We start from the raw sequence: 15,158 nt of genomic DNA, 5'->3' as shown, positions 1-15,158 counted from the left end.
GTAGATATAAATCATCAAGACATTTATTTGTAACCCTTCTAATGAGATGAAAACCGGTAACTACGAAAATCGAAGAAACGCAGTCTCAAGAGAATAAACAGACCGTTCCGGCAAAATCAGGGAGTCCTGTCCAGCCATGTGTTTAGTATCAAGGGCCTCTAGAGGTTGCGGAAAACTCCTCAGTCCATGTGGTCGTATACATTTATATAAAATCATTTTCATTGTTCAGTTGTTCTACTTGACATCTCTCTCAGATAATCATCCCCTGCTCCTAGGGCAACATTCATACTACTACATTTTAATTTTAAAACTCAAACAGTCCACTTGAGCATTTTAGCTTTGCATCATTCATAATCCCTGCGACACACCTAAAAATGCACATCTTTGATGCTATAGAACTCCAAAGTAGTAGCATGGCACCACTTTTTAAAACTTAAACGTAGTTGTGTGAATGTAGCCTTGGTTTATGACTTGTGTTTAATCACACCTCCATGTAGGTTTTTCGCCTTTTGTGGGGTGTTGTTTAACAGTTAAAGAGAAACATCACAGTGTTTACTGGCTAGGCTGATTAAAGATGTTAAATTATATGCAAACAGAGCTACTAATCAGTGTGTATCACATCTGAGTTGTATTACAATTTGCTTCCTATGTACAAAAGATCAATTTCCACTGTAGATTCAGACATAATACAGCAGCACTCAGTTTAAATAAGTGTCTGGCAGCCATTCATGTAACTGTCTTCATGTTGTGAACATCCAACTTATAACCACATATAGCATAAGGCATATGGTTGTACTCACAGCATGCAAGTACACCCAATTCTCATTATAGCCTCTAGTTTTCTCATCTTCATCATAGTCAATGAAGAATTTATAATATCCCCTTACAGTGAGACTAGAAACAATAATGGAGATTTTTATCTGCCTTGCTGTTTTGGAAAACGACTCCTTCTCCAGCCTCAACCCTGCCCCTATTTCTTTGGAGGAGGTTGAACATTTTCGTAGTATAAACATTATTTTTCTCTGAATAGTTTCAATACTGTGCAAACATTAATGGAGTGTGCAGGGTTCTTTGTTGCAGTGGTGGAAAAAATATCTCATAACCCACATGCAGCCTGAAAACCCTTTCCAATCAATACATTCAACATTGCCAAAGTATATGTATAAAAAGCAAAGATGTCAAACAAAAAAGGTTTAGAGGTTTTATTTGCATGTGTCATTAAGCCGCTGAACTATGTTTCTGCAGTGTGTACTCACTGTGGCAGTGATGAGTGGACCATGAAGCTGTGCGTACAGCAGGGCCTTGTGAACGCGCCCCCTGACCTCCAGCAGGGCCAGTTCCAGGCTGTGGTGCCCGGCCATGGCGTGGGTGAGTTGCTCCAATAAACTCGTATACCTCCTCCAAGGCTGATCCAGCTCTGACACGCTGGCCAAGCAGCCTCGCATTACATTCAGACAGTATCCTACGCAGGGCTTGATAAGCGTCAAGCCTCTGCAGTGGGAGCAGTACACCATCTTCACGAGGCCCTTCACGCACTCTTTGCTCAGGCTGACGTGTTCGGTGGCATTCATCACCTCCACACCTTCCTCCAGTGCCAGCCCCAGTTGCCGTCCTGCTCCCAGTACCCCAGCCAGCTCCTGTGCCATGATGGATGGATGAGGCCCAAAGGGGTTGACATCCTGTCTGATCATACGAAGACAGTCACCCATTTCACCTCCCGCTGTCATACTGCCTTCGATACCTGGATTGATGAGTCGTGTGTAGACGAGTGGGAAAAGGTTGTTGTAAAATTGGTGAACTGCAGCCTCCACTGAAACATTGGCCCCACGGAGGTAGAGGGAGAGTGAGGAGAAGAGTTGATTTACATGGGGTAAGGTTTGGCGGGACAGGGAGGAGTAAGTTCCCTCCAACAGAGAACTCAGGTGTCCCTGAGAGAAAGATAGCAGGTACTGGAACATGTCTGCAAGGCAAGCACAGGACAAACACAGAGATTAGAAGATACAGCAGGAGGAAACACAAGGACATGTGACAAATTTTGACTTGACTTTGACTCATTGATGGCATGATCCAAAAGCTCTCCGTGAAATGGGCAAGGCATTCAAAATGAAAACACATTTCCCAACCCTGGCTCCCTACCAGCAAAGCTTGGCTTGTGTGTATCAGTAAGTTGGCTCAGGAACCAGTGTCAAGTTTCCCTATAATGCAGTTGGATATCATTGTGTATGAAGTCATCACCCTGATAAGTTTGTTTTGAGAGAGAGCGACACACTTGAACATACTGCTGATATGAGCACCAACCGCAATCAGTTTCCATTTTCTGTGGCAAATACATATTTGCTGTTCTACAGGGGATTCTAGATTCTACAGGGATTTCTGGCACGCAACCAACCTGCAACGCACATACACGAAAATAGTTGAGTCATCAGCTTCTTGTGTCATTTCCTGGTGAGCAAGTGAAACTACAAAGCAATCAATGATGTCATTGCAGAGGCTGATGAGCACCAATGAAAAGCCACTTTTTCCTAAGCAAGGTTTTGTAGCAGAGCAGAAAAGCACAATGAGAGGAGACAGATAAAGGCGGAGAGAAGGAATAACACTTTGCAGTCTGCATTTGTCTCTCTGTCGGTTTGCAGGTTTTTGCACAAATTCCAGAACTGATTTCAATGATTTTGCATGAAGGAGTGGGGTGTGACCCAAGGAAGAAACCATTCAATATTGGATCGGCATAAACGGGCGGATCCATGAATTTTTGTTTCCACTTTCTTTAACATGGTGACACAGGGCGTTAGCTTTGGCGGCGGTATGTGCCCTCTGAACACCCTTCTAGTCCAATTTAATTTTGCCAGAAAAATATGTACAAATTTCAAAATGACCCTTGCACATGAAAGATATGGTCATTCTTACTGATTACTACATGGGCTGGAACCTTTACTTTACAGCCAACTCATCCTCTTATCCCATTCTCTCCTTGACAGCCCAACCACTTAATCTTATAAGCCTGTGTCCTGTTCTCCTTCTCTCTGCACAGTCCCTCCAGCGTGCAACTGTGTGGCACTGTACGCACATGTATGTGTGTTAGTTTGTATATACGTGTCCTGGACACAACACTCTCCTCTGGGGTGTGATGTCAGCGTAAAAGCATGCCAGGACGCAAGGGGCTGCAGCAACTGTACAGAAATTGAGACAAGAGAAGGAGGGTGCCAACATACATACTCCAAAGATCACTGCACACACACAGGGATACATGTGCGCACACATATATATAACATACATAGAACATAAATATAAGTTTGAGCAAAGTTTTTAAATTAGGTTTTCTTGACGTGAGATCATTTTCATTCATAAGGATACATAATCCTATAGAGAAGCCACAGCACAGTTAACAAATGAGTGTGTGTGTGTGTGTGTTTGTGTGCCTGTGTGTGTCCAGCCCCTCCCTGCTCACAGACAGAAGGATAACAACAGTCATGTCCTCCCCAACAGCTGCACTAATATGATCGCTGTCTGTGACACACAGGGACTCCCCAATGGTCTGTAAACGGCACCAGTCATTTGTAATACTCCAGAAAACACTATCGTCATGATCAGCACAGCTCCCGCTCATAAAACATTTAAAGATGTCGCCTATTAAACAGGTTTTGAAGAGAGTGATGTGTGTGACCGAAATAAAGTGGACAGACGTGAGATGTAATGGTCTGGTAGGTATTATTACTCTCCAGACATATTCAGCTAATGACAGACCAACAAAAGCAAAGAAATGACAAACCAAAATAGAAATGGTTCCACTTCTAAGCCCGTGAGGCAGCAGAGCTGGTACCAATGTGGGGCCAGCCTGCTCACCTTCCAGTCAGGCTGCAAGGCTCAATAGCCACAAGATATTCACACCACAAGATGTATCCACCGGCTCAGGTTACGCAGCATTACATAATGTTTTCAGAAAATAATCATGCTCAGAAAATGTTACATTTGTGGTGGGGACAAAAACAAAACTCTCCTCCGCATATCAAGATTTGTACATGGAGGAATCAGTCAAGGTTTCCCCCCATGATATTCACATTTAAAAATCCAGTCTTAAGAGGGCCATGACTGGACGCACGTCTCGCTGAGGGTTTGTGACAGGCTCATTAAATCCTTAAGACATTCGGTACTTGTTAAAAAGGCCTTTTTTCTTTTTTTAATTTGCCAAGAGTGTGACACAGGGAGAGCATGAAAGTGGGGGAAAAAAAGGAAGAGAGAGTGGGAGGTTGCCAGGAAAAAAAATGGAATAAAAAAGAGAGAGTGAACTTTAAAACAAGGAAAAACAACTACTGTACAAGTGGACTCCACCTTGTGAACATCCTCAGACATCTGGATTCATTTGGCCCCTGGGTCCGGAGCACTTCCCTGTCTCTCCATGGCTGAGAGTTCAAACATGTCCTTCCCTGAACAAGGACAAGAATCCACCTTTCTTCCTCTCCACATGTCCTCTGACAAACACAAAAGTGGATCGCATGATTCATTCATTTTCTGCATCTGTTATTTCCTGTCTTTTATCAAGTTCTCTCCCACACGCAGATAAGGTTTCTCATTCTGTGATAAATCGAAGGGAATCGTTGTGGGTTTCTCTGTACTTCCAGTACTGGGAAACAGGTTAAAAACAAAACAAAACAAGAAACCAAAGACAGAGAGCTTTTTACGTCCTAACTACAACTGCATGAGAGTCAGTTGGGGTTGATTGTTCTGTCTGACCACTGTCTCTGAATCTGGATTTGACCACACTCCACTCAGACACACTGTTGTGGGTGGCTATCATTACCATGTCACAGTGTCCCATCAGCATGCCTCTTGGGAAATGAAGACTGACTGGACTGAAGCCATTTTGCGTGAAGCAATTATGTCTAATTTGCAAGGAAGTTCTCAAAACACTGACTTTTAAAACACATAATTGTGACGCTAACTATACAGAAATAAATGAACAGGTCTGCTTTGTCTGTGGCCCCGTGGGGGTAATTTAGCATGCTCTCTGCCTGGAATAAACAAGGTATTCAATGGATAAAAAAGCAGTGCGATGGGACATTATACCATATCTTTCCATCAATGCTGTGCCAAGGCCCCTTTCTGCGATCACAGGGTTTCAATCATAAGAAGTTATTTCCACTTTACATTCTGCATGGCAACCCAGTGTTTTACCAGCACAATTAAATCTAGAATGTCACCATGGTGAAGCTGCCACAATAACTGAGTCAAAATAAGCATAGTGGTGCCTCTGTGATTTGAGTCGCTAATGTAATGTTCCTTGACTTAGCTGCAGAGTGGTCTCTGATTTCTAAGCCACTTATACAGATGTCTGTGTGTGTGTGTGTGTGTGTGTGTGTGTGTGTGTGTGTGTGTGTGTGTGTGTGTGTGTGTGTGTGTGTGTGTGTGTGTGTGTGTGTGTGTGAGCAGTATTGTCGCAGTATGTGAAGGTAACCAAGGCCAAGGCATCAGTGCTGGGTTGCCAAAACTCGGCCCAGACACATGGTACCATAATGTCAGGGCAGGCAGGTATGTGTCTGATAAAAATAATTATACTGTGTTACTATTACCATCAGTTCTAGAGGCAAGCTAGTTTTGATGTGGTTTTATGTTAATTGTTATTGTTCTTGTTTTTATTATTTAAAATAGCACTTAAAAATGTCCAACTTTGGTGGCTCCTAGTGGTAATATGGTGGACAGACACTGGCAGACATGCATGCATGCATGCATGCCACAAAGCCACAGCATATTGCTGTATACAAGACCAGACTTAAGACAGTGAAGCTGAGCCTCAAAAGAAACATAATGAAAAATAATGAAAACATTTTATCCAAAGGAGAAAGTCTGCCTAACTTGATAAACCAAGTCAGAATGCAGAATTTCCCAAAAGTCCAATGAAGAGTATCACCAAGAAGTAATATTCTATGTGTGACTCAAATAAACAGAAAACATTGACTTTATATTTCTTGTGTAATTGACCTTTTAACTCAAATGAATCATACTTTATCTTGTGTGCATTATATTGACATTTACTCCTGTAAACATTTTTTAGATCTGTGGTGAAAAAGAATTTCTACGACATTTGCTCAAAGAAATGCAAAAGTAACACACAATAGTGAAATTTCACCTTTACTTTTTAAAGCCCTATGGATTGAAAAATGCACTGTCCCTCTTTTGGTTCTGTGTCACTGTCTTAACTTGTTTCTCTTAAACAGAAGATATGTCAAAAAACAATATCACAGTATGTTTACATCGAAATCCTTCTGTTCCTGTAAAAGGGTTTCAACTCTTCAATGAATAGTCATGCACTGTCACTGATAAAGTTTTGTTGAAGATTTAACATCATAACGTTTTAGGTTGACTCTTAACTCTGTCGGTGAAAAAATGGGAAACTCTAAACTGTGTGGCCCAAGAACTTTCCCCATCCTACATCAGTGGTGTAGCCCTGAGTTAAATATACAAATACATTTAAATACTTGTCATAAGCGAGACTGCATATTTTAAGGAGTGCAAGCATGAGTCAGTGTATTGTATGTCTGTATTTTTAAGTACGTACATATGTGCCTATAGACGTGTGTGTGCATGTGTGTGTGTGTGTATGGTTGCATGTGCTCAGAGATGTGGTAATATTGTGATAATGAGGTAGGAGACACTGTTCTCATACCATGGAGCTGTGGGCCATTCCTATCTTGGCCATCAGTCCCAACCAGACCTGGCCAACCATCTTCTCAGCAAAGAATTTTAATCCCACCATAGGCTAGGGTTTCAGACAGGTCACCACAAAGATATGTGACATAGTGACACGTGTGTAGATTACATATCCTTGTTTTAATTAGTAGAAATACTGTACATAGGGCCATATCCCACACAGCTCTGGTCATCTTAGGTTACAGGGGAGAGCTGCAATGTCATACACTCTCACAGCCTCTAACCTTTCAGCAGACAGTTTAATGGTAATAAACTATTAATAAGTCAATTAATCAATCAATCTGTTGATTTGTCGTGCTCATGTGGCAAAATAATGCTTCTAAAGCTGGAACATGACTCATCTGCTGGACAAAGTTGACATGCAAGAACTGCAGGGCTGCAGACAAACTCCACAATCCACTTAGAGAACCTGTATGTATGTGTGTGACCATAGTCCAGCTAACCCAATCCCCAAATCCTAATTTGCTTGTCTTGTCCGATCAGGGGGCCAACAGGTGGGACGATTAGCTTGAGAGGGAGCACAGGAGGAGTTTAAGGATGAGGAGGAGAGGGGCTTAGAAAGCTCCTCATCTCTCCATCAGTGTCCCTGGTAATTAAAAAGGCAGCCCTGCCATATCAAAACTCTGAAACATAAACAATTCCACGGATGCCATGGGCATTAGACGTGCACTGGGCAGTAATGTAGTGGTAGCGGAGGGAGGTGGTGGGGGAGATCGCAGCTTGGGCCAAAGTGGGGGAAACATGATCGAAGGCAGAGGAACGAGCAGACGAGAGAGGGACAGGGACAGAGGAAACAGAGTGGGGGTAGTGGGTGAGGGGCTAAGGGGGAGAGCAGGGGAGGGAGTGAGGGGAGGTTGTTCGAATGGCTGTTACCATAAAGGGGAGACGTTGAGGGCCAGCCTGGGGGCAGACTGTTGACAGGCTGATGGACAGCACCTCTGGTCCTAAGCATTAACGGGGCCACAGGTCTATGGTCTTTATACACCCACAGCTTCTCTTGTGTTTATTGGGACATAAATCATGTGTAACTTTTGATATGTAGCAGTCCTGGTGTGTGTTATATATTCAAAAACATCCATTGGTAACTATGTAAAGCTGCAATCCAATCTATGTTTGTCAGAGGCACAGGAACGACTTCTGACTCACAAGAGGTGTTTCTGCACAAAGAGCCGGTGCAGTTCTGGCTGACCCAGGTTTAAGCTGTCTGTCTGGCCTGATACAGTTTGTTTATGTGGAGGACAAATACAGAAATCCATTGTCACAGCTGCTACTGACCTTTTAAATAATTAACTGTGATTTAAATTTATTGAGAACTTCTATGTTTTAACATTTTTATGTGAGTCGCAGTCTTTTTTATTGTAATTATTGTCCATGTCCATTTATTGACCAAGTGAGAGGTTTTTGTGGCTGTGATTGGTGTGGATACTGTTGTCTCTACTACCAATTGCTCAACAGTAATACGAAAGATATCCTTCATCCATGGAGCATGTTGATTAATAAACACAGATTGTGCAAGCACGTCCAAAAAGAAAGAATTAAGAAGTAATTCCGCACAACTGAATAAGCTGCCAGTAACTTTGTACTCTGCAGACAAATATCAAATATTAAATATCAACTAAATCAGAGGGACTGGAGGCACTTTCTCCAAAACCTGGGTTCACTGATGACAGTGTAGTTTTGTAATAAACCAAACAGCCATGTCAAACTAGTAACCTATGATATTAAGTAGAAACTGATGATGCCAAGGAGACGGCTCAGAGAAAAGGTACTGGACTCCAGATTTTCACTTAAGGAGGAAAGGAAACATCTAAGCTAACAAAAGATTAACACAGAACAGGCCTTGAATGCGCTCTCAGGTGTGAAAGGAATCCAGGATGAAAGGGAGGTCTAATGAGGAATTTTCCACTTTTCTTAGAAGGTGTGGCCCCTGTTTTTATTTTTCAGCTTCAGCATAGAGAGGCTCAGTTGTACATTGCTTCAATTATGGGTCAAAAAGGCTCTTTGATGAGGCGTAAGCCTTCAAGCTTATTCCATTAAAAACCATGCAAAAAAACATTGGTTTGTTGAGTGGTGTGAGTTAAATCAAATGAAAATACTACATAATTGAGATAAATGAATATAAATATTTGTGAAGTACATGTTCAGACACATTATTTTGATTTGTAATATAATATGTCACTTTGGTGCTACTGTGTTGTTTGAATTCCTTTTTTTTTAAACTTGCGTTTATTGCAACTATATTTTATGTAGTTTCTTAAATGGGACAGCTTTTGACTCTGCTGCCTATAACAGTATGTGTTCAGTTTTAAAAGGCATAGAGGTAATGAATCTCTGATCTAGGGAGTAGTCTGGTTTTGATAGTAATGGTTCTCAAGCCAGTAGTCAGATTCAGCTTTAGCTTTAGCATACCTTCAGGTTCGGCTTTTAACATTTTAACACCTGATGATGCTGAGGTACAACTGAAGATTATCATTTTCATCATAACGACCAGTCTGACAGCTGAGACATGATGGTTACACAACTGATCCTGGTCTCTTTCCCCACTCTCCCTCTCTTCTCTCCCATCTTTTCCACCGACTCTCCTCTCTTCCTCATCTTCTATGCTCACCCATACTAGTCGAGGCAGATGGCCGTCCACACTGAGTCTGGTTCTGCTAGAAGTTTCTTCCAGTTAATGAGGGAGTTTTTTATGTGTGGGAACGGTTGGGTTTCTCTAAAATTTTAAGGTCTCGACCTTAAATGATTTGGCACTTAAAATTGAATGAAAGACCTTTTATTTTGTGAAGCACTGTGTAACCTTTTGTTCAGATAAGTGCTGTACAACTAAAGTTATTATAATTATTATTACTGAAACCTAATGAGGTATTCAAAATTTGTGGTGGTGGAGCAGAGCCATGTAAACACTCTATTAATTTTGGCAGACAATAAAGCAAATAGAGTCACGGATCAGAAAAACAGGACAAAGCTATATTGGGCCAGATCAATGTTCTGCGTAACCATTTCTTTCCTTTATTGTGCTCTCCTCTGAAAAACAACAGATTGAAAGGCTGGAGGATTAGTGAATGAAGTCTACCGCAGGGGACTCCTTAATGGTGTGAGAAGAGCCGCAGAGGCGAGAAGGAGAGCACTGTCCAACACAGGGCGTAATGATAGGGAAGTGACTTGACTTGAATGGAGGAGTGACCAAGTGAGCTGGTAGCGAGAGATGGAGGAACACAGCCAATTCTGACCTACTTTGAGCTGAGGCAACAGTGTGAGTCACAACACACAGACATGTACATCAGACGTGCTTCCACTTATGCATTAAAAGCACAGATTAGGCACACACCCTGATCTCCCACAGGCATCAAGTGGAAGCAGCGCTCCTTCACAGGCAATGCAAGTTCGGCCAATTTGTAATGTCCTACTCCTTTCTCTCTCATGCTAAGTCTCACCATTTTTTTGTTTCCCCCAGAATGACCTTATTTTGGCCAAAATCCTTATTTTTCCGTTCATTAAATTGAATAAAAGCTTGGGAATTTGTAGGTTATTGGAGATTTTCTGAAAAGAATTTTGACTGACAGCTGCTATACAATCACGTGTCCACACAGATATTTATCTCACTCTCTCTCCCCCACACACACACACACACACACGTTTTATGGCTTTGGGATCAGTCTGTGAAGGACCCGGTGCAGCGGAGTTAGACAGGACACAGGAAGAGGCCAGGCTGGACCAATCAGCAGCGGTAGAGTACAAATCCCATCAGCCACCCAGACAGATTGTGTTCCAGAAAAGCTAAATTCTCTTGGACAGAGAACAAGCCCCCGGAGATGCGACTTTGTCTGATTACCAAGAAACTTCCTGGACATCAAGCTTATTGTCATCACACGAGACGGATGAAGCTTAGTCTACACCACAAGTGTTTGTGTAGCTGAAAGGCAAAGTCGGAAATAGTATTTGTAAAGATGTGTCAAAATATTATTCCATGTGTTGGCAAGGAATTAATATAAGTATTTATCTCTGATTTATTTAATGCTATTGTGTTAAATTATGGCTGCGCAGCCAAGGCAGCAGGCTAAACTACACAGAGTGTGTATTTGTGTAGGCACTAGATGTAATACTGGGAAGTATGGATGGTTGGTGAAGAGGACTGGGGCTGTTGGGGGGCAGAATAACAATGATGAAGAAAAATGAAAGGAGATTTTTGGGGTGAAGAAAATAGTAGGGAAGAATTTCTGTGGCGTGCACATTTGGCAGCTGAGTTATCTTTGAGACATGATGGTTCCCTGTAGAGCACATGCCAGCAAGCAAGCTGTTGGCATATTGCCTGCCGAGACCCAGCATGCTCTTGTTAAGCAACCACTGCTGACAAAGCATGGACCACAGACAGAGAGAGACACCCAGGAAGAGAGAGGATGAACGGTGAGCAGCAGGAAAGTGTGATTCCACAGGGTAAAAACTTGTTGAATCTCTGCACGACTGCATAGACCTAACAGAACTGCATTGAATAGACCTGTGCACCCCTTCACTGAGATTCAGCTTTCATCACAAGCTCTTTCTCCATCTCCACTTCTCTCTCCTCAGTTTCTAGGCCCGACTCCGTGCTCTTCTGACTTCTTACACTTATGCGGAGGTGAGAGGTGCAGATGAAAAGCAGAAGTAATTAGAGAAGCTTTGAGTGAGACTTTATGGCTGTGAGAGGCTTTGAGCTTTTTCTCTCACTCCTCCCCTTAATTCCCTTTGTTCTTTCATTATTTTCCCCAGTGAGCCTGAGTGCTGCAAACTGCATCCTGCCCACATGTGTCATGTCTACTCAGGAGAGTAGAGAGGTGAATAGTTAAAATACATCCATGCTTAAGAGACACACACACACACACACACACCCTTTCTCTAACGATGTTTTTGCTCGAGTATTAGGTAGATAAACACGTTTCTCCTCCACCCTGTATGATTAAATGGGACGTGTAGGGATGGATTCCGGATATCCTCCCTAATTTAAGCATGAGCTCATGGTGCAGCGCAATGTCATCCTGTGTCCAAGCATCAGCCTCTAGAGCAATAACACTGTCGGTTAAAACATCTGCGGAGGAAAATACATGCAGACATGAAGTGAGAGGAAAAAAAATTATGTGAGAGAGGAAAGGCTAAGAAGATCACAGGCTAAATGAGTAAGACAACTTCCAGACAAACACAGAGAGATCGCAATATAGATAGAGGGACCTGTCTGATGGAGGAGGGAAGATAGGACGACAGCCATGATTCATCAGTGCAATCGCTCGCACACACATGCAGAGACTTACACAACTTGGGAACATAGACAAGTTTAAATCTTGCTATTAGATAAGTTTACTTTTGTGTGACCCACTCAAGATTATCCTGAGTGAAGATCGCAAGGAATTTTCACCAGTTTAATTTGATGTGTCTTCTGAACAGCAAGGCTTTATGCTGGGTATCATTGTGAGTCTCTGCCTTCAGGGGAACACTGGAGGGTTGGGGCACAAACAGCAACAGGCTTAATCTGGGAGGCTGCCATTTCTCAATGGTCAGGAAGAGACAGTTGGTTGTATTCAACCACCTGCGAGACCCAAGGGAGACAGTCACAGGGGAAGATGCACCATTGAGCTACAAAGTCTGAGTCTTATTTCTTGGTCTTTCTTTACCAAAGCCCACTTCTTTGATCTTCCTCTTTCTGCAGCATGGCATTAACTGCAAACACCCTGAAGTATTCCTTCACCACAGGTGGTAGTATTGTCTGTATTGTCTCTTTGCATATGCTCATCCCCATGCTGTCTCCCAGGACAGGGGGGTCTAGAGAGTTCTTAGATGATGACACAAGGACCAGCTTATTATATCACCTCAGTGAGAAAAGTACGATCTTTGCCTCAGTCTCTTTCTCTATTTGTCTCACTTTCTCTCTTGTGTAGTCCTTGTCCATTCATTGAAGGACACCATTAGTTTTAAATGCAAGGCACTTTCATTGATGATAGAGTGCTATCCAGGGCAGGAGAATACATTCCCCTGAAAAGCATTTGTCAACTCTTGTGAGGACAACTTGAGCCTTGAGGTGGTCACGGTGACTTACAAGGGTGGTAAATACTGTGCATGCTCACATGTCTTTGGTACACATATACAACCATCAAGATGCACATGTACTAAACACTCAAATGCCAGCATTACAGACACATGAACACACACACACACACACACTTACAACTAACCCACACAAACACAGATGTCATGGCCTTTAGCAGTGGCCCACGTCCCGTCATATCAGTGACACTGGTAATCAAAAGTGTCAGCATTTTCTTGACATCTGCTTCCCAGTAGTGTGACCATATACCCAGATAATTTCTCCCTTGCTCATCATCTCCACCTGTCTACCACACACACACACACACACATTGGACTGCCTGTGCAGCAATTTGCCAGCAGACGACGGCTGCATATTGGAATGAATAAGTAAGCTTGCTGTAACTGACTAAAGTTCTGCCTCTAACTTGATGATTCTACCATTTAATACAGTAACATTGGTAAACAAACATGAACATATCCTAGTAGGCATTGGACAATCCATCTGTTAACCTCTCTCTCAGCCAATTAGGAGGCCTCAGAAAGGTGGCCATCCAGTCAGATTGCACCAGATCTGATTGGCTATCGCATTGTGACAGGCCAAAGCCCTTGATAACAGCTTTAAGATGGCCAATCTTAGCCTGGCCCATCTTAGACTGGGTTCTGTCGTTGACACCTACCCACCATTATGCCCCAACACTCATTACCTATCAACAATGGCATGGATTAGGAGAGTCTATGAGGGACCAAGGGTGAGGGAGGGGTTGGCCTGGGTGTATCTGAAAGTATATTTAGAAAAGGTTGAATGGTAGAAAGAGATACTGAGCAGGAAGGAGGTTGTTACATAAAACAAGGAGCCTGCCTGCAGGGTTTAAAGTGTGACAGAAGAAGATGACAGCAATTTCTGGAGAATCTCAAAGGCTAATCGGTTCAGTTTTCCTCGAATGCTTTTGTATTACAGTATAAATTTCAACCTATTAATTTGCATTCATAGTGTCAGAAACAAAACAAGACTGAATTCATAAATGCAGTCTGTATATATGGGGTCATATTCATGACAACTCCCACACATGACAAAGCACATCAAGACCTTAAGGGTTGTCAGAACAGAGGAAGGCCAAAGAAAACACACACAGGCACAAATTAATGTTCTGGGGATATGCTTTTAGCTAAATCTATGCAATAAGCAAAAGTGATTCTGAGTTACAACAATAAAAGCCTCATGACATAAAGGGAACACACATACAAGCCTGTAAAATGTTCAATACGGCCACACCATGAAGGAATTATCTTACAAAATCTGCAGATTAACAGCAGAACAGTGCAGCTTGTATCTTGAAGATAAGTGGCTTGATAGGGAACTGCATGTGGTGCAATTAGATGGAAACAATATAAACTGTAAGGGGCAGGAGAAGAGAGCTACCCACAAACAATTTCCCACCATCCAGTGTGTGAATAACAGTACCAATGGTATCAGCCAAAATCATATTCTCATTACTTCATGTGGTATGAGCCACTTGCTACTTCACATTCCACCCAAGGCACTCAGACAGCACAGAGACTGTCCTTAGATGGCCTTGCAAATTGAGGGCTAGTGACATCATTATTTTCGGCACTACCATAGCCCAGTTTCTATTGTTATTCCATTGTTATTTTCCATCTTGACCTTTTCTGGATATGTGGAACACCTGATCTTCATTCTCCAGACACACTCAGACATGAGGTAAGGAGGGAAAGATCTTAATAATGACGCAGAGGTCCAATACCAGAAACACTGTTTAAACACAGTTACTTATATTCACGTAACCCGCTTGTGAAACGGCTGTAAGAGAGACTTCTTTCCCTAACAATGTTTACGCCTACATAGTTTTGAAGGAACTAAAATGTCATATTTATTTCTATTCTACTACAAGGAACATTTCCTTACATTAATATATCCAGTTATTATGTCATTTACAAGTTAGCAATAACAATATTAATTTACATGACAACAAGGTCTGGAAATACAAAATTCGCCCTGAACAGTTTTTTTTTATCACACTGTGTTTTCACATATGATGAGACTTCTTCATATTGGTCTGCCAGTCCAGTAGTGTTCTTGCATCCATCATAAAATAAAACTTGGCCGACATACTAATTGCATAGTACTGATATTCCTGTGACACTAAAACCATCCAAAGCATGTTTCCAACTCTGTGGGATTGTGTTGGAGGTTCTGGGGAGGAAAAACGTGGTCTGTTTCGGAAATATTTTAATTTGAAAGACACTGCAATTACAATAGGAAGAGGGAGGACAAGCTTGGGCAACAAGTCAATTGCTTGATTCGGTTGGGTGTAGCACTGCTTTGGCAGGCGAGACCTTACTGAAACAAGCTACATATGTACAGAGGAGCTTCGTTTTTCTGG

At 42.3% G+C, this 15,158-nt stretch overlaps 1 protein-coding gene across 4 annotated transcripts in view; it reads right to left on the bottom strand.

Moving 5' to 3' along the window:
- gpc5c (glypican 5c) overlaps positions 1-15,158 on the bottom strand; it is a 95,405-nt gene that overhangs the window by 69,066 nt on the left and 11,181 nt on the right. For all 4 annotated transcript variants that reach the window (XM_069511218.1, XM_069511219.1, XM_020113078.2 and 1 more), the window contains one exon: positions 1,257-1,960. In XM_069511218.1, the coding sequence (XP_069367319.1) occupies positions 1,257-1,960 (704 nt within the window). The remainder of the gene's footprint in view (positions 1-1,256; positions 1,961-15,158) is intronic.

This window comes from Paralichthys olivaceus, chromosome 16 (genome assembly GCF_024713975.1).
Source record: "Paralichthys olivaceus isolate ysfri-2021 chromosome 16, ASM2471397v2, whole genome shotgun sequence".
Classification (NCBI taxonomy): Eukaryota; Metazoa; Chordata; class Actinopteri; order Pleuronectiformes; family Paralichthyidae; genus Paralichthys; species Paralichthys olivaceus.
Note: the sequence above shows the minus strand (reverse complement) of the source record. Positions and strands in the feature narration are given on the sequence as shown.